This window comes from Dysidea avara, chromosome 12, assembly GCF_963678975.1.
Source record: "Dysidea avara chromosome 12, odDysAvar1.4, whole genome shotgun sequence".
NCBI classification, from domain to species: Eukaryota; Metazoa; Porifera; class Demospongiae; order Dictyoceratida; family Dysideidae; genus Dysidea; species Dysidea avara.
In genome coordinates this window covers 15,314,387-15,335,263 of record NC_089283.1, presented here as the reverse complement: position 1 = coordinate 15,335,263, position 20,877 = coordinate 15,314,387, and the positions used below count along the sequence as shown (strand labels likewise).

At 37.0% G+C, this 20,877-nt stretch overlaps 1 protein-coding gene across 3 annotated transcripts in view; it reads left to right on the top strand.

Annotated features, from left to right (window-relative positions):
* Positions 1-20,022, top strand: part of LOC136241679 (uncharacterized) — a 91,882-nt gene extending 71,860 nt beyond the window's left edge. The window contains exons 1-12 of one of the 3 annotated variants that reach the window (XM_066032932.1): positions 755-960; positions 8,979-9,046; positions 9,462-9,646; positions 10,005-10,179; positions 10,740-11,006; positions 12,663-12,926; positions 14,622-14,885; positions 15,880-16,140; positions 16,189-16,224; positions 16,284-16,371; positions 16,988-17,042; positions 18,319-20,022. In XM_066032932.1, coding sequence (XP_065889004.1) covers positions 770-960; positions 8,979-9,046; positions 9,462-9,646; positions 10,005-10,179; positions 10,740-11,006; positions 12,663-12,926; positions 14,622-14,885; positions 15,880-16,140; positions 16,189-16,224; positions 16,284-16,371; positions 16,988-17,042; positions 18,319-19,731 — 3,267 coding nt within the window. In that variant the 5' untranslated portion in view covers positions 755-769 and the 3' untranslated portion in view covers positions 19,732-20,022. Of the gene's footprint in view, positions 1-754; positions 961-8,978; positions 9,047-9,461; positions 9,647-10,004; positions 10,180-10,739; positions 11,007-12,662; positions 12,927-14,621; positions 14,886-15,879; positions 16,141-16,188; positions 16,225-16,283; positions 16,372-16,987; positions 17,043-18,318 lie in introns of those variants that run through there. The other 2 variants (XM_066032934.1, XM_066032933.1) reach the window with 2 other exon arrangements.
* Positions 20,023-20,877: the final 855 nt, after the last annotated feature.

The window sequence follows — 20,877 nt, the reverse complement described above, 5'->3', positions numbered from 1 at the left end:
GAAAAAAAAGTGCAGTCTTGAAGGGGGATCGAACCCAGGATCCCAGTGTGATGGTCCAGTGTGCTACCGATTACGCTACCGCTGCTAGTCTAGCTCCCTTGATTCCCTTCTTTTGTATCTTATAAATGTGACTAATGAAATAAGCTGTATATAGTAAGAACCTAACCCTAAAGGTGAAGAAGAAACCAAAGCTGAACTCTAACGCTAACACTACTAGACGCTTCCCCTAAAGTCTACTACTCGTGGCAACTACTGGACGCATCCCTAAAGTCTACTACTCGCGGCAACTACTGGACGCATCCCCAAAAGTCGACTATACTCGCGGCAACTACTAGATGCGTGCCCTAAAGTCGAAGAGAGAGAGCAACAACTACAGTAGTCTCGCGCAGCCAAATCACTATTTCTCCCCACGGCGCTTATCGATTAGAGATTATTCGAGCAGGCGCTTATAATCTCTAATCGATAAGCGCCGAGGGAGAAATAGTGGTCTGGCTGCGCGAGACTACAACTACAGTAGGAAGTCTGGATGCTTTTGAGCTTAATATTACGTAAGGGTTATGAAAGGTTGTGAAAAGAGTAAAACCCGGTGAGTTACAGGACGGCCGAATTTGACAACGTTCGTTCCTGTAAAATCCTCACGTAGTGGTCGCGTCATTTATTGTCTGCGGCGCGCGTTTCTGCTTTACTGGCCGCGCGACTCGAGTCTTGATTTTTAACAGTGTATATAGTACGAAAGACCGAAGTCCAACTATACCGGAAATAATTATTAATGTTTAATAAAAATGAAAGTCGGCTCGTCAATAAACGTCACAAGAGTTATAAAAAGGGTCATAGCTTGAGACGAAAGCCAATAGCAACTATTACTGAATCGATCAGACTAAGTATAGCTATTCCAAGGTTGTGCGAGTCACTGAAGATCGAGCTGAAGATTCAAGATAAGGGACAGCCGGAAAGAACTGAGTAAGATCGTTACGCATGTTACGCACATGCAATAGCTACTGAAGACGTACATGATTTTGCCTGCTGCGTATGAGCACAGATAATTTAACTTAAGTCTTCAGTATGTTTGTATTAAACTACAGAAAATTGACCAGGTTTATAAATAAGCAGTTTTTCCATAACTGGTTTCTAAGTCATGGCCACCACTGTTAAGTGGCGAACTCACGGACTGGTGGTCAATAAAATTGAGTTAGCTATAATTATCAAACATTAGCTATAACACACTGCATTTTCAAGGATTTGTCGCCCAATTGCAAACTCCCTCCCCACAATAAGATTTGCACTTGTCATTGAGAACAACAGGACATTTGCAGCTTTGTAATGTTATTTTTTGTACAGGCACTTAACTAGTGCTCAGTTATAGGGTAACCATAGTCGTGGCTATTTTTCAGTCAGGACTCTTGTTATGTTTTGAGGTTGCACTATTTGTACACTTTGATATACAAGCCCAATATAAAGTTGACAGTTTCTGTGCCTGTTTGTTTTATTGTCTTTTAACAACTGTGGACATGTGGAGATTTGTATTATTATAGTATCCTTGGATGACCAAGGTCATGAAGGTCACATTCTACTCAAGTATTACTTGGGCATCATCCAGTTTGTAGAGTATTTGGGTCTGACTCATTCATTCCTAGATGATGTAAAGTAATCATACAGTGCATATTGGGGAAGGTTTGGGCTTTTCTGGCTAAACTTTTCACCCTAAAACCAGCCTCGCAATACCTTCATGGCACCTTGGCAGAATTGGTTAGGTATAACCAAGCCTAAAAGTGCCTTCAGTACTACCTGTTCTTGCTATGAAATTTTAAAGAAATATACAGTGGAAATGTTCTGACTGACAGATTGACTAATGCCTTTGACAAGCTTAACTCGATAATGGCTAAGGATACAGGCTTGATTTTTTCACAATTTGACATCACTTTATTCCTGAGATGTGCCTTTTGGCATACTGCAATACGTACAATGCATACTTCATGCACTTACCTTTGTCCTCCTTTATGTTCCATTTCTGTTTGCTGATAATCCAAGGTGTTGATTTTTGGTAGCTCGATGACTTCCCTACATTTGTAAATGGAAATCGTCCATATGTTCTGTAGTTACTGGATTGATTACAGAGTGCTTTTCTTACTGTTCTTTCTGAACATTGTTGAAAGCAAAGCATAATGGCCACTTCCACTTTCAAGTCAGTAATTGACATGAACGGTCCATATATTTCATGGTGACTGCATTGATTGCAGAGGCACTTCTCCTGCTGTCCTTCATTTGTAGAACGGGCTGAACATACGTACATAGCTGAAAGTGAAATGCAATGGCTATTTCACGTTCGAGTCAGTAATTGATAATTGGGGCGTGCGTTTAGACAAAACATTAACTCTGGTGCCATTCTTTCTTTTGATTCAGTATGCATGAGTTCACTGGTTACAATAATGTTGAAAAATGTAAATAAACAAGTACAGTGGAACCTGTGTTACGGTCACCTGGATTAAGCGGTCACCTCTGCATAACGGCCATGGACACAAAGTCCCAAATATTTTCCCATACAAATGTATGCATTGTTGTCTGCATTATGCGGTCACCTGTCTAACGCGTATAACGGCCAACCAAGAATTCGCCTATGAATCACTGTATACATAACTTTCTCCTTCATATAGCAGTCGCTACCTTTTATGGTGGCTTGTTAAGCCAACTGTCTGGCACCACGGCACCGTTTTAATTAATGCACAATTATCACCCTTCCTGCCTTTCAATGAATACTATATAATCTATCAGGCTTCATTGCTTAAACGTATTCAATAGCTATAGCCAACATTCATAACAAGCTCACCTTGTCCTTTCTGTACTAAAATATTACTGCATTGCGGTTGGCGCGAGCCTCTTAATAATAATCACTCATTTATAATGGTCATAGCCACTAAAATGCTGCTGACCACCTTATACAGGTTTTCTCTATAACAGTCACCTGTATATAAAGGCCAGATATATCTGGTCCCAAGGTGACCATTATAGACAGGTTCCACTGTATAAGGAATTAGGAATTTAAGATCATAGAAATAAGAAGTAGGGAAACAAGGGAGGTCGCCTACACCTGCAGATATACTAGTGGACATTTAATCCCTAATTCAGTCTACTCTATGATCTTTAATCAAACTTATTAACTGCAACCAACATTGTACATGAAATGTAGCCTTTTGTCCACATCTCTGCATTATATACAATGGAACCACTCTATTATGGACCGTGAGCATTTTGGGACCCAGAATTTTTGACCACTTTTGCTGTAATATATTAGAGGTTTTCCTCTTTCAGAGGTAAAAAATGTATTAACCTGACCTGTTGGGACCAAAAATTTTGTCCTTATTATGGAGATTTTTTCTATTGTGTTCTTAATTGGGAAGTTTGTTAAGAGGGGCTCCATATAAATGGATCCCATCTGCCTTGGTCAGAGGGCCGTGCAGGCCAATTGTGCTGATCCATTTAGTCCAAACACTTTATAATGCAGTGATGCAACCATTAATAACCTTGTTAGGGCCTATGTTTTGCCACCCAGTGCTAAATTATTCTCAAATGGTAGCTCTCTTTATCCTTCAACTTGGATTAACAGTGTGCTATAGACTTACCTTAGTAACTGATTACTAGAAGAAATAAGAGTTATTTAGCTTGTTCATATTTTAAAAGCTACTATACTATTTCATGAATGCATAGCTCTATGCTTTATGGCATAATTAGTTAGACAATGGACAATACATAAGACCAAGAGTTCATAATATATATATATATATATATTAGTATATGTTATACTACAGATATCATGGTATTCGAAATATATACCAAAAGATATACAAACTTAGAAAAGATGTTATAGTGCGAGGCGAAAAATACCATGATATCTGTAGTATAATATGTTAATACAACATCTCGTCTCCCACTTGGAAGCAGTAACAGCAATTTCTAATGCTTTTATACCATTATTAGTACTGGTAAGTAATTCCTTGTGATTAGCATGCTCAAGGAGTATGCACATGCGTTGCAGCCTGCAATCTTCTTGAAAATCGGTCCAACAATCCATAGCAACTGTTGCTAGGCAACAAAATTTAAACCTGACCTAGTTACATGCTTTTTGGTGGTTGCTTAGCAACCGTTGCTATGGTGGCAAAATCATTTCTAAAATCAGTAGTGGTTACCTAGCAAAAGTTGCTAGGCAACGATGTTGTTGCTAGGTAACATGTATTGGTTACTATGGTACCAGTAGTTGTCAAGTCGGACATGCCTAACTGGTAAAACAACTAAACACTATCAAAAAATTTTAGCCAATCAGATGCGTATATCAAATGTACAAGTGATATACTGATTCTATTGGCTAGTTTGCTGTAGTATATCAAAAATATACCACAAGCTGCTATTGGAGTTTTTGTACAGGACACGATATTGATGTTGTATTAATATATATATATATTTAGGAGAGTATCCAATACTGTATTGCTGCTTCAAAACACACTGCTTAATAATGTTATGCAATAGTCGTCATCACTAAAGGTGTTAGCTTGCTTCAAGAGCTATAAGGGCCTTGAAGTGCTTGCAGGTCTTCGCTTTAGTATATCAACGCCTATCAACAAGTCTTTCGTGGTGAAGCCACGTGCTGGAGTTTACTGAAATTATACTAAAATAATCTGATATGTTAACACAATGTCGCACAATTATTATGCAGTACATTTTGAAGGGACAAAACAGGCATTGGATACTCTCCTAAATATAATTATATAAAATTATTATGAATTCTTGATAAGACTATAATATTTATGTTTTGTAGTGAAACTTTTAAATTGAATATAACTATATACAGTCTAGTTATCTCATGGTGATATGTTTGATATGTAAACAAATGCAGTTTCTATGAAATGAGCTAAATGTTGAATGTAAACCAAATATATAATAATGTCTCCAAACGTATAATAATGTCTCCAGACAAGTATGAAATTAAAATATATCCAGTCAACACTTAGTTACTGCCTCATTTGCTGAAAGGAAATGTCATATTTGTATTGTAGTTACCATTAATATTATTTTGTTAATTGGGTTGTTCTGAGAATTGATTTCATGTGAGGTTCATGGCTGACTTAAGTTTATATTATGTTTAATGGTCTAATCATTAGTGGGCTTACTTGTGCATGATTTGATTGCCTTATTGTTGGCGGCTTTGTATATCCTGAGGAAACTGTTGTACAGTAAGCACTGTATACTACTAGTAGCAGATGGCCTTCTGGCCAGTGCATTGTCTTTGAGCATTTTCAATGGCCGCTTGAACAGAACTCCTGTGATAGTTGGGAAGAAACAGAAGTGAAATGTGTTCTGTATTTAGTACAGTGTAGATGCTGTCTTTTGTGAGCTTCAAAATGTGAAATGCAAAACTGTAAACTCACTGGTTCCGCTAGGTATCAGATTGTATTCTACATTAGCGTAAAAGTAGTGTACTTTGTTTTGTAAATGTGCTTCTTGAAGTTTTGGGTGAAATTAATGTATAAATATACTTCATAGTCATAGCAAAGTGGCTACAGTGACATTATACTGTTGATATGTAATCTGTTAGTGGTTCCAGCTTTCTCTGGTATGCAGCTGAGTTTGTTCATGCAGTTCCCCATAAACACTATTATAAGGCTGCACAGGATGTGAACATAACACATGAAGTCACAGTGGAATAAATGCATGGCTGCCTGTGAGGTCATGTAGGTATTCAGTAGAGCAATTTATTGTTCTTGTCCTGCACATTTCCTTAGATAAATACTCAGAGATTCTGCTTCAACTCAGCTTGTTTCTCATTGTGATATGATTAACAACATCAAAAGTGACAATAGAGATGTAATAACATGCATCAATTTATTTGTGCAGTGTGTGAGTTTCATAGTTGCGTATATAAACCATTCTGGTAATTTCTTACCTCATATAAAACAATACTTTTTTTATGGAAGCCTGATTGGGCATAACAAAGGTCTTTAACACATTTATCACAATCACTGAGGCAATTCTATCTGTCATGCAACTTTGTTACATAAATCAAAATTGAATATGTGACCTGGTCTGCAAAAAGGGGTCTTATAGCTTTTTCAATTGCATGTATGGCTACCTGTAACTTGTCATGTGACTGTGGTATCACCCTGACAATTGGTCCCCTTATACCCTTAACATAGCACTATGGCTTGGTGTGATGTGATGATGATAGGTTGAAAACATGAGGAGTTACGATTAGTCAAACTTGACAATTTGGAAAGGCTATAAGACCACTTTTCGCAGACCGGGTCACATATTTTTTGATATGTTGTAAAGTAGTATTGTATGCACCTGAGAAACGTTTTATGTTAAATTTGTGTTAAAAATCTTAACCATTCCCAGCAGCATTGGCAAGCTGAAACCTATCCAATCTTGATTTATACACATATGTGCTGAAACACCCAACAAATTGAAATCACTTTCATCTAAAATTACTGGTTCCTATTTAACTGCTTAAAGTTGTCCCTTTATTACCTGGTAGAAGTTAATAAGTTATTCTTTTAATCATGGATGTGGAGATATTGTGTATTTGATGTATTTTCACTTACATTTTCACCACAAATGTAATGTTGTCTATGTAAAGCTATCCTGGACGTTTCCACTGTTTTAGTTAGTTTTTAGTGGTGTTGCAGTAAATTACATAAGGTAGAAGGAAGGGGTAATGGCTATAATATTGTAAGGCAGAATCTAAATGCAGTCATCCACCATCCACTAGTCTGTCAGTGCCTGCCCCTTCGCATAGAATAAGGGTCTGGTGACCATAGTATACGCTACTTGTGCGACAGGAATTCAAATGTGGTTTCGAATTGCGTGTGACGTAATAAATTACCTGTTCAGGCTGTTGTAACTGGGCGAAGAAAGCACAAAACTTCATACTTCTCAATGTAAGTCTTTACGGCATGTGTATCTTGGAGTCTCGCTTGGCGAGTATCAGCTGCTTTCCAACTATTCTGAATTCAGTCACCATGGTTATTGTGTTATTCATGGTACAAACTACACATTTTATGTCACAAATATTTATTTAAACTGGATACTGCAATTTGATTGGCTCTACCACTATAGTGGTAGTAGCACAATACCATATACTACGGTCACCAGACCCTTACTCTAAAAGTGAAGGGGCAGGTGCTGCCACACTATTCATCCACATGCCACATACATGTAAATTCAGAGTGGAGGGGGCAATTGTCACTTTAATATTGGTGCCAGACAGACACTGATTATGGTCAGACACAACATGTATCTTCTAGGAAAATGTCAGGATGTCTAGTCAGTGTATTCATATTCTGTGTACTCTTTAGTTTCCTGTGTGAAAGAAAATAGTATAATGTAATTAAACTGCATGTATAAACATTGTATACAGCATTCTAAGTACAAAACTCACATTTATTACGCATGGGTTACTGAGAAGCATACAGGTGATGTGGTATCTGTTATAACAAATGCCAACTGTCCATACATCCTCTGGCCAATACCTTTGCCCACTCCTGTGGAGTACTATAGTCCTGCCCTCCAGGAGGATTTGTCTACCTACTCATCATGTGAGTCATGGTATCTCGATAGTGCACCACTGGTTAGGCATGGCTGTGTGTGAATGGCAGCCAAAGCCAAAGTCGTCTTTACCTGGCATGCTGAGTAATCCTGATCACCTGGCATTAATTTTGTTTATCACACTCATTAGTCGGAAGTTGCCAAACTATTAGTCATGATTATGTCCATACAACATTTGTATACCTTATGTCTTAATTGAGCAAGTAATATGTATTTTATATAGGAAAGATCTGTACCTTAAAAGTGTTTTGATTGTAACTATCAATTTCATGTAACTGTAATGAGAGGAAGTATAATATATAGCTATGTATTGAAAGCACAAGAAGGACACTCTACAGAGATTCTCATAGTTGGTATGATAGTAGACTGATGCTCTCATGTAAATAGCTGCTCTCTAAAATTTATCACTGATTCAGAATATCGTATGAGCAGAATTTTTGGTATGGAATTAAAATCAGCAATTTGGCAGATGCTTACAAAATCAAATTTTGCTGTATTTATATTACACTGTATTAGTGTTTCTAATATTTTAACTGATTGAGCAGTCATGAGAGAAGCAAGCTAACCCAAGACTGAACCATAGATTATAGAGGGGTGCGTAAGCTCTTTTATAATGTACTCTTGCACAGAGCTGATTACTTTGTTTCCTTTTGCTGCACTGTCCATCCTCTCACATGAAAAAGTTTTCTCCAGTATACAGGCCAATGAGGTAATTCAGCTCTTTGTAAAAAAAGATGAGAAACGAAAAGTCACTCAGTTAGCTTTACATGCATTTCATTACATTAAACTCTTGCCAAATGGTAATGATTAAGCAAAACACCAAATATTTTGTTCACTATGTTTTCAGTTTATACAGTATCTTGTTGATTGAATTATTGGCAGTTGCAGAATAGTAGATATATAATCTGTGGTGACAAAAATATTTTTATCAGATTACTAGCAATAATTTTCTTGGTACAGCAAAGAGTGTTAGATTATTGGATTAGAGAGGGGCTTCACTGGGTATACTTGGCTTCACCAGATGTGAATTCTTGCTTCACATACATACATGCCATTGTACATGTGTTCAGTGTAGTTGGTATTTGTATGTGTACAATACTTATGAAAATTTTAAAGAGAACTGCAGTAATGTCCACCAACACATACAGTGGTGGGAGATGAGTACATGAACATCATAATTCTTGTAATTCCTTTCTTCTGTACTAATACTGTATGTATAATAGCCTCTTCCATTGCATGACCTTTATTCTTTATTCAGCAGTTGACTGTACTTCTTTAGTACATGTTGACTGCCATGCATGTACATGTGTACATATTAAAGCTGTTTCAAAAATTATTGTGAAATGTGTTTTAAATTGTATTTACATTGTCATTTCTCATTCTAGCACGATGGATAACATGATGTTACTCTTGCTGGTACTCCCATTGGGTGCATTTAGTTATAGATATGACTGTAAGTAATAAATATGTGTGAATCTTTTGTAGCTACAGAGTAGTTTAGAAATGGTGTATTTTGTATATTACATTGATCTAAGCAAGGGAATGTTTTGGTGAAACAGCTGATATTGTAATCACATGGAATTCCCCAAAACAACTATCCAATTATTTGTTCCAACCTAGGTATGTTGTTCTAGAATAACAACTATTAACAATCAGAGATGGCTAAACTGGTTTTGCACATCTTTGGTAGTGACATTATCCTAACCTGGGAATATTTAATTGGAAAAATAAGCACGACCAAGTCATCATTCTGTCCACACATTTATTTGTCTGAAATCCACCCACACTGGCTTCCATTGGTCACACATGTCTTGATACTGTAATTATCTGCGTTTAACTTCACTGGTTTATGAACACTATGATTGCAGATATGGGGCCACCATTTGTGGATATAAACTGCACTACAGACCATGAAGCACAAACCCATACCATTAATATATTTTGGAAAGTGGATCCACCTGCAAATCTAAATCTCACACCTGCGCAAATCTCATATCGCTTGGCAGATGCTAGAGCAGATATTGACTGTGATAGTACTAACAGGACAGTGGCTGTAAGTTGCATACTAATGCTATACTACACACAATGTATTAGCAATTCAAATGCATATAAGTGAATAGATGTGAACGCTCTATTAGAATTTATGTTGATGTCACTAAAACTATTATGGTTTGTAAATTTTTTTTTTTACTTTTGAATAATGAGAGGAAAAAGGGAGAGGTGCCAAAAATAAAATCCTGATGGTTGATTGATAATGCATAAATACTGATGGGATGGTTGCTAGGGAGAAATCTGTTCGCTTTTCAATTACCAAATTTATTTTAGGTAATAATCAAGGTTTACCTCACCAGTGTTTTGTGCGATGTTCACATGTGTGTATACTGTAAGTTACTTACTTGTGTATCCATCAGAATGACTATAGTAGAACTTCAGATGATATCAGTGACAAACATCAGTTAAGCTATGAGATCTCCACACATTATCAGTATTATGAGTCTTGTGAAGTGTTGGTTTTCTATGATGATTTTGACGACCCTTCTCAGAATTTTAGTATCACTACTACTGTAAAAGAGTGTCAACTTGAAGGTTAGTTATAACCAAGAGTTCATAATAAAATGTACTATTTAACTCTTGGTTATAAGGAGACCTAATTGTAGCAAAATGTGAAGGAATGATTAATTAGTTCCATGGTATTGTTGAATTCCTGTAACCGACATTGCATTATGGCCACTGTTGGTATAATACTTGATCTTGATTGACCACAGCCAAGGTGTGATATGGAAATAATTATTTTAAAATGGAAGAAGACAACTACCAATGAAAGTTTAATGTGTAGTACCACCAGCTACATTTAGTAAAAAGTATCACTTGGAGAAATTAAAAGAGACCACTCAAGTGCTGGAAGACAAAATTAATAATATATACTCTGAGTAAAATTTTATTGATATACTTGCAAACATTTAATTTGTAGCTTCCACAATGCTACTGTATGTTTGTATGTTTGGCCTTATGTCATTATTTGTAGTCATCTTTCTGTATTGCATTATATGTACATTCGTATCATTGTTATAAAATGTGGTCTATACACGCATGGATTTATATGGGTACATACAGTGCCAATTATGTATAGTTTTTGCTCTCTATAGTTCCCAGCAAAGTACTGTCAACCCCTTCAAACATGAGTGATATAAAGGAAGGTTCAACATTTAACATATCATTTGAGTATTATGCTGTACCCCCACCAACCATCACATGCTACATTAATGATGAGTTTTATGAGATAGTGGACAATACAACATCACATGGTACACAAACTACGGTGTTCACTGATGCTAGTCAAAGAGTATGGTACCAGTGTGTGGTAGAAAATGAGTTTGGAAGTGACAACTACACTAGTTTTGTGGAGATTGTTGGTAATACTTTATGTGATTACACAATAATACAATATTGTGTATACATGTTAATAATATACAAGTAACAACCAGCAGGGAACCAGCCCCATTTATAACTGTAGGATATTAATGTGTACAATTGTCATTGTAAAAGTACTCTAATAGAACAATTGCAGTAGTTGTTCCAATACAATTAACAGTCGATGGGTGAAATTTCCCTCTTAAAGGGACTGTAAATCAACAGTACAGTGGTCGCAACACGTCTGAGGTTATTTCTTAAGATGTTTTGAATACACTGAAGTGTCCATACAGCGGATGGAGTAGAGAAACGTGAGGAAAAAACAATTCAGTGCGATGGCACCACTGGCAAGACATTAGCACTGTCTCTAACAGGCGGAGAAGCAACTCAGGAAAGTGTAATATAGATACCATTGTTTGTTTCATGGTACTGCTAACCCAGCTTTGTAAACAAATCAAACTAATCTTACTTCAGTGAAGCATACTGAAGCGTGAGCTTCGATGGTGCAAAGCACACAGGTCGACCTGCTACAGGCAACTACAGAACAACTCCACTATTGCTTTCCAGCAGAACGTTCAAGTAATGTTGGAACACTATTAAGATGAAAAGGAGAGCTTGGGCATTGCCATCTGCACATTAGATTTCCACGTTTATCTACCTTTCCCATTGCAAACTGTGTAATAACAGTACTTCCGGTTCTTTGTCTTGCGTCACAGCGTGACGTAACTAGACTTTGTGGCTTAATATCTTTCTACAACAACATAATTGATTTATTTAAAAGGTGTTTTTGTGCATTGCATGATACAAACAACCTATTTATTCAATAAAATGGTAAGTAAATTTTCAATTTCAGTGGACCTTTAATGCCTCAAAAGTGTAGCGCCATTGCGCTTCGCTTTCAGCTATGTTCAGCCTGTTACACAGAGTTACAAAAGAAGAACAGTGTTAGAATTGTCTCTGCAATCAATCCAGTGACCACAGAAAGTACGGACGATTACCATTTATAAACATACTGTAGAGAAGCCATGCATCGTGCTACCGCAAATCAACACCTTAAGCTGTCAGCAAAAAGAAATGGGACATAAAGGAGGACAAAGGTAAGTCCATGATGCGTGCATTGTATGTACTGTGGTATGCCAAAAGGCATGTCTCAAGACGAAGTGATGTCGAACAGCGAAAAAATCAAGCCCATAGCCTTAGCCATTATTGAGTTACACTTGCCTGAAGGCAGGCAGGCAGGCAGGCAGTTAGTCAGTAGAAAATTCCATTAAATAATGTTTTTAAATTTCGATTTATTGGAAGCCTTTAGGATCATACTGAAGGCACTTTTGGGCTTGGTTATACCTAACCAATACTGCCAAAGTGCCAGAATGGAGTTGTGAAGCTGGTTTTTGGGTGAATTTTTTGGCTAGGAAAACCCAAATCTCCATGATCCCTAATATACAGTACTACCGTACTGTATGATACTTGTAAACAATGAATTTGTAGCTTCCACAATGCTTGTATGTTTGGCCTTATGTCTCATATTTGTACCAATCTTTCTGTATTGCATTATATGTATATTCATATCATCATTATAAAATGTGGGCTATATATACATACATAAATTATTATGGGTACATACAGTGCTAATTATGTATAGTTTTTGCTCTCTATAGTTCCCAGCATAGTCCTGTCAACCTCTTCAAACATGATTATAAAAAATGGTTCAACATTTAGTATATCATTTGAGTATTCTGCTGTACCCCCACCAACCTTTACGTGGTACATTAATGATGAGTTGTATGAGACAGTGAACAACACAACATCACATGGTACACACACTATGGTGTTCACCAATGCTAGCCAAGGAGGATGGTACCAATGTGTGGTAGAGAATGAGTTTGGAATTGACAACTACACTAGTTTTGTGGAGATTGTTGGTAATACTTTATGTGATTACACAATGTACAATATTGTGTATACATGTTAATAATGTACAAGTAACAACCAGCAGGGAACCAGCCCCATTTATAACTGTAGGATATTAATGTGTACAATTGTCATTGTAAAAGTACTCTAATAGAACAATTGCAGTAGTTGTTCCAATACAATTAACAGTCGATGGGTGAAATTTCCCTCTTAAAGGGACTGTAAATCAACAGTACAGTGGTCGCAACACGTCTGAGGTTATTTCTTAAGATGTTTTGAATACACTGAAGTGTCCATACAGCGGATGGAGTAGAGAAACGTGAGGAAAAAACAATTCAGTGCGATGGCACCACTGGCAAGACATTAGCACTGTCTCTAACAGACGGAGAAGCAACTCAGGAAAGTGTAATATACATACCATTGTTTGTTTCATGGTACTGCTAACCCAGCTTTGTAAACAAATCAAACTAATCTTACTTCAGTGAAGCATACTGAAGCGTGAGCTTCGATGGTGCAAAGCACACAGGTCGACCTGCTACAGGCAACTACAGAACAACTCCACTATTGCTTTCCAGCAGAACGTTCAAGTAATGTTGGAACACTATGAAGATGAAAAGGAGAACTTGAGCATTGCCATCTGCACGTTAGATTTCCTCGTTTATCTACCTTTCCCATTGCAAATTGTGTAATAACAGTACTTCCGGTTCTTTGTCTTGTGTCACAGCGTGACGCAACTAGACTTTGTGGCTTAATATCTTTCTACAACAACATAATTGAATTATTTAAAAGGTGTTTTTGTGCATTGCATGATACAAACAACCTATTTATTCAATAAAATGGTAAGAAAATTTTCAATTTCAGTGGACCTTTAATGCCTCAAAAGTGTAGCACCATTGCGCTTCGCTTTCAGCTATGTTCAGCCTGTTACACAGAGTTACAAAAGAAGAACAGTGTTAGAATTGTCTCTGCAATCAATCCAGTCACCACAGAAAATACGGACGATTACCGTTTACAAACATACTGTAGAGAAGCCATGCATCGTGCTACCGCAAATCAACACCTTAAGCTGTCAACAAAAAGAAATGGGACATAAAGGAGGACAAAGGTAAGTCCATGATGCGTGCATTGTATGTACTGTGGTATGCCAAAAGGCATGTCTCAAGACGAAGTGATGTCGAACAGCGAAAAAATCAAGCCCATAGCCTTAGCCATTATCGAGTTACACTTGCCTGAAGGCAGGCAGGCAGGCAGGCAGGCAGGCAGGCAGGCAGGCAGGCAGGCAGGCAGGCAGGCAGTTAGTCAGTAGAAAATTCCATTAAATAGTGTTTTTAAATCTCGATTTATTGGAAGCCTTTAGGATCATACTGAAGGCACTTTTGGGCTTGGTTATACCTAACCAATACTGCCAAGGTGCCAGGATGGAGTTGTGAAGCTGGTTTTTGGGTGAATTTTTTGGCTAGGAAAACCCAAATCTCCATGATCCCTAATATACAGTACTACCGTACTGTATGATACTTGTAAACAATGAATTTGTAGCTTCCATAATGCTTGTATGTTTGGCCTTATGTCTCATATTTGTACCAATCTTTCTGTATTGCATTATATGTATATTCATATCATCATTATAAAATGTGGGCTATATATACATACATAAATTATTATGGGTACATACAGTGCTAATTATGTATAGTTTTTGCTCTCTATAGTTCCCAGCATAGTCCTGTCAACCTCTTCAAACATGATTATAAAAAATGGTTCAACATTTAGTATATCATTTGAGTATTCTGCTGTACCCCCACCAACCTTTACGTGGTACATTAATGATGAGTTGTATGAGACAGTGAACAACACAACATCACATGGTACACACACTATGGTGTTCACCAATGCTAGTCAAGGAGGATGGTACCAATGTGTGGTAGAGAATGAGTTTGGAATTGACAACTACACTAGTTTTGTGGAGATTGCTGGTAATACTTTATGTGATTACACAATGTACAATATTGTGTATACATGTTAATAATGTACAAGTAACAACCAGCAGGGAACCAGCCCCATTTATAACTGTAGGATATTAATTTGTACAATTTTGATTGTAAAAGTACTCTAATAGAACAGTTGTAGTAGTTGTTCCAATACAATAGTCGATGGGTGAAATTTCCCTCAGAATTGATTTCATGAGCTAAATTTCCAGTGGCATTGTATACATCTATACCAATTATTAGTAAATTCTTGTACTTTCTGTATAGAGAATAAACAATGTGTGTTGTTGTAAACATGATTATGTGAATATTCACTTACTCACTACCCTGAGTACCATATTGTCCACATCCACGCACATGCAGTTGCACACATGTGCACATACACATGCAACTTCACATGCACACAAACATCACATTGCATGCTGTACACGTATACGCACATGCAACACATGTTCCATGTTTACAGTACCTCAAATGTTGCACCTCACAATGGTCTCCAGGAAGACAAAGGTAACTCCATGATACACACATAGTAGCTGTTGCTGGTAGACAAAAAGGTGCGTCTCGGGCTGAAGTGACCATAAACAGTGAATAAATCATGCCCGTAAGATTACCACAGTTCTAGGCATCAGTCAGTCAGTCTGTTAATCACATTGAGTTAATATAAATGTGTTGGAAGTGTTTGGGGTGGCTCTGAAGTCACTAATACTGCCAGGCTGTCATGAAGAAAAAGTAAGGTTGATTTTGGTGATATTGGGCAGCAAATCCCAAACTCTTATAACCCCTATTATACATCACTACCATTCTGTATATGAAGTTCAAAACACATTCCTACATGTGTGTGTATAGGTTAATAAACTATCAGCTGGAGTACCATTACCAATTTAAAGGAACATAGTCATTATAAAATGTGGACTATACATACATGAATTTATATGGATACATACAGTGCTAATTATGTATAGTGTTTTGCTCTCTATAGTTCCCAGCAAAGTCCTGTCAACCCCTTCAAACAGGAGTATACAAGAAGGCTCAACATTTAACATATCATTTGAATATTATGCTGTACCCTCACCAAACTTCACGTGGTACATTAATGATGATATTTATGAGACAGTGAATGGTACAGCAAATAATGGTACACACACTATGACGTTCACTAATGCTAGCCAAGGATGGTATCGATGTGTGCTTGAGAATAGCTTTGGGACTGATGAGTACAGTGCGTTCATTAGTATCAAAGGTATGCTTATCCCTAATACAATCCATCATGTCTTATATACTTCTTCAGGTACTCCAATTCCTTCAGCTACTTCAGGTCCTTCAGGTATGTACAGAATGTGGGTACCATTTATTTCATGTACTATATTGTATACACTTCTCTAGCTGCTATTATTATATCAATCGTTGTTGCCTTGATCTTGTTTGTGTTCATTGTTGTTTGCCTTGGAGTGGCTACATTCAAGTGGAGAAGGTTTGTATCTCTTGTACCTGTGTATAAATAGTGCAATTTCAATGTAGGAAATAGTCCAAGAACCAAGGAAGATGTAAAAACTGTTTGAACATGTGTATACATTTCACCAAATGTATTCAAAAGAATACTAAGTCAGAACTAGACAATGTCACAAATGCATTGTAGTACATTTTAATGTTTAGGCATTTCACCATGACCAAAAATTAGAGACAGATTAGGGACCAACCCATAACAATTTTATTGTCATGTACTTTTTTTATTCCCTGTCACAACAATCATTATACATACGTACATACATACATACACAAGATTACCTTTTACATGATTACTCTTTACATTAAAAACCCAAAGCAAACCAGCAACCATACTCATTTTCTATATGCCGCTACTCTACAACTTGGTAGAGACTTATGAAACTAATAAATCATATTGTATTATTACTGTTGAGATACTTGGATTTGCATTATTTAGTAACCCCCAGTTTAATGTCCTCGGTTAATAAAATAATGCAGATATATCCGAGCAACAACCTACACTTATGTACACCTATTTTCATCCACATCCTTTTGTTGTATATGTTTGCTAACATTTAAATATGTCGCTGTTTTATTTACAGAACAATATTCTCAACAACAGTGACATGGGATAGAGAAAAAGAAGCTAACTATATGGTATGGGAATACAGTACAGTGGAACCTCAGTTATCCGAACCCCTTGGGACCAGGGGTGGTCCATAAGTCTGAAAAGACCATATCTCTGAAACTGTGTATAAAAACATTTTCAATATTATCAACTACCCTAATAGAACAATCACTACTCTAATAGAGCAGTCATTTTCGTAGTTAGGTTGACTGAGAATCCAGATATTAGGGGCCAGATAACTGAGGTTTCACTGTAGTTAGTGTATATAAATAAATAAAGTAACAAGATAAGTATGACAGCATGAGGAGCACAAAAGCAATGTTGGCTACAGGAATTCAACAACAATAAATAGTTAAATGCTCTTTTGTACCTTGCAGCACATATGTAGAAATGTTTCATTAACAGTGTAGTGTAACGTGACCTTCAGTTTTCATATTTTAGTGTCAAATTTCAGACAATGTCACTCATGTTTAGCTAACATTCATTGAATACAACACACATCTAAATACAGGCCTCTAAGTACTGCCATTACGTGTACTTTTACATGCTTAGGTGTACAGCATATCTGCATGGTGCAAAATTTTGATGCAGATGAATTGGATGACTGAGTATTTTGACAACAATATCATATAGTACAGTGCCACTGTGTAATAGGGATTATGATGGTTTGGACTTCTCTTTCCGAATATATCACCCAAACCCAGCATCACCTTTCCTTCTTGACAGCTTGGTTGTATTGGTTAGCCATAATCAAATCCAAACTTGCATTTAGAGCAACCCTACAAGTCTATACGGAAATTTTAAATATTAAACTGAATTTATTATTATTAACACTTAACTAACTGACTGACTGATGCATTCAGCCAAGCACAACTTAACTATGGTTAGTTTATACAGTAGGCTTGATTTCCGTGCTGTTCAACAATGCTTAGGTCCTAGACATGCATTTTTTCCAACTGCAGCAGCTACATCATGCACTTACCTTTGTCCTCCTTTGTATCCTGTTTCTTTCCTCACCACTTGATTCGCAGGCAGCATGATGATTTCAATGCTGACTATCACAAGAATCTTCCATAACTCAAGTAGTGACTGGATTGATTGCAGAAACATTTTCATACTGTTCTTAGCTTGTAATGCTGTATAACGGGCAGAACATAGCTGAAACAAAAGTGGAATAACTGTGTCACTTTCAGTAATTGATAGTCAAGGTGCACATTCCAGCATAAAACTTACGTTAAACATGTGTCATTCTATTATTGTAGTTCTGCACTTTCATGTTTGTTACTATATTTTATCACTCCGTAGATGCCACCAGTGGATAGTGACTATCATTCAGAATGTGGCAGAGATGCACCAAGCACAGTTGAAAGTCTTGGATATAATAATGACAAAGTACATGAGTGGATGAAAGGTGTGCATATGCCTACTATTGATGAAGACGGGGATTCGATCATTTCAGAAAATCTATCAACCGAAGAAATGCTAAATCGTGTCTGCGGCAATCAACCTAACAAATTAACTAATTCTACAGACCCTTTACCTGACTCAGGAATAAGCACTGTAAACAGTGGTGACTCCAGCATAATGCAGAAAGGCTCAACTTATATTACAGAAACAAAAGTTGTTGAATTACTGCATGGTACTTCATACAAAGGAAAGGTGTTGGCTGAAACCCCATCTAGCGATCAAGTTGATTCTAAAACAAATTCCAAGCACTTCGGCATATCGTATGATGATGACTCTCTTGCCGATCACAACATTGCACTGCAAGGTCAGTATATTCATTACAATTCCGCAACTGATCCAAACACTGCAGCAGACAATAGTAATCATAACAGGTCTTTACCACAATTGGATACCAGACTACCATCAGCCAGTGATAGTGTTATGAGTAATACAATATCAGAAGGTACTTATATTGGTCACAGCATTGCATCTGGTAATGATGGCGCTTGTCATGATCAAAAAGCTAGCACTAGTGCTAGTGTGGGAAGTGACTGGTCTGAACTAGTGCATTCAACTGCCCCACTTGATGACAATGCTCCTCATGATAACCATTGTAGCACCCCAACTACTGGAGTATATCAGTCATATATGGATAATACTAACAGCTTCCAAACTGTTCCTGTAGACACAGAAGTAACTCAGTCTGTTGTACCACCTTCCACTGCTACCAATGCTTTTAATTCAGTTGAAGAAGGAGATTATGTTGGTTATGATATTGCATCAAGTGATGTAAATACCAATCAATCCCCTGCTACCAATGGTTGCAATGCTGACTTCCTCACTAGCCATACCACTACATCAAATGTTGGAGAATATGTATCTTACAATGCAGCTGTAGTAGATGTACACAATAGAAATGGTTTCTTGCCACATTCACAAGATAGTCCTTCCAGCCAAGGAATCATCCAACCTGTTAGCAATTTACCTGATATAAAAGCAAATTCAGTTTCTTCTAGTATATCTTCATTACCATATGTTTCACTTAATGAAGGCAGCGATACTATACCACCACCACAGAATACACAGACTACAGTTGCTGGGGAATATGTACCATATAGTACTGCCAGGAGTCATGACAAAACAGTAACTGACAGCATACAAACCGCCAACTACCTTCCTTACCATGAGAAAGATCATCTTCCTTCTGATGAGATAGCAAAGGAGAATAACCTGCAATTTCTAAGTAACAGTTATGTTACAACATCTGTGTAATATCATTCATCTTATTTCAAGATTTGTGTACTTTAAAATATATTGTGACATTGAATTTAGTTTCCTGCTTTATGTACACTCTATCTAGCTACTTGTACAACTATGCCAAACATGTCTGGCCGAATTTGAATTCTTTTTCTATTTTTTGTAACTAAGTTTATAATAATTTGTAGTATTTCTTTCACCCTAACACTCACAAGCATATTGTTCGTATGTGCTGTGTATGTTTTTGAAGACTAATTGTAAATATATAGTACAGTGTGATTTTCATAATGAGTGTAGCTATGTTAATACTGTCAGTTATTCAGCTTCACTACTGTCCAAAACTTAGTATGTACACTAGTTACATTCAAGTGCTGTGTGTAGCACAAGGGACCACTGTTGTATACGTAGCAAAGTCAATGTGTTTATACTTGGTTATAGTTGAAGAAAAGGTTATTTTTATCAAGGGTAAATAATAAAAGAGAGTATCTAACTCCAGTATGGGCCATCAAAAATGACAGCCAAAAGTCTTTCTGGACATTATAGTAAACCCATATGATACAAGTGCGTGTTGATTGAGTGAGTTAACACTTTAGGAGGTGGTGACTTTGAGTAGCCCCTTGAAAGTTAGTGTATGCAATTGCAAGCCAAAGCATATTAACACCCTTCTTAAATTCAAGGGAAGCCTGTGGACTTGTGGCTGTCATTTTTGATGACCCATACTGGAGGGCCCTGTGTATCGTAAGTGTATTCTAGTTGATTAGTGCATGCGCTAGTGTCATCTGACTTGTAAGGAAGAGAAGTACCAGCAGTTATAGCTCGATAGTGGTGTCTCGAGTGTTGCAAGAGATGGATAATGCCTGGATTATTGTTTAAAGCTGTTTCCAGTCCAGTCCGTGGAATAAAGTAGGCCATACTGGAGTTAGATACTCTCTTTTATTATTTACTCTTGCTTTTATGCATAAAAGCCTTTGATCTCTTTTGTGTTTCTAATATCACAGTTTTTAAAATCAGGAAGATCCTCGTAGTCTCTTACTTAAAATTGATGACTCAGAAATACATGTATGGTGAACAGCAGTAGAAGCCATAGATAGTCATGATCATGACCTGATAAAGGTATCATGTGACAGCTAGGTCAACAAAAAGCTGCTGATCTATTTGATC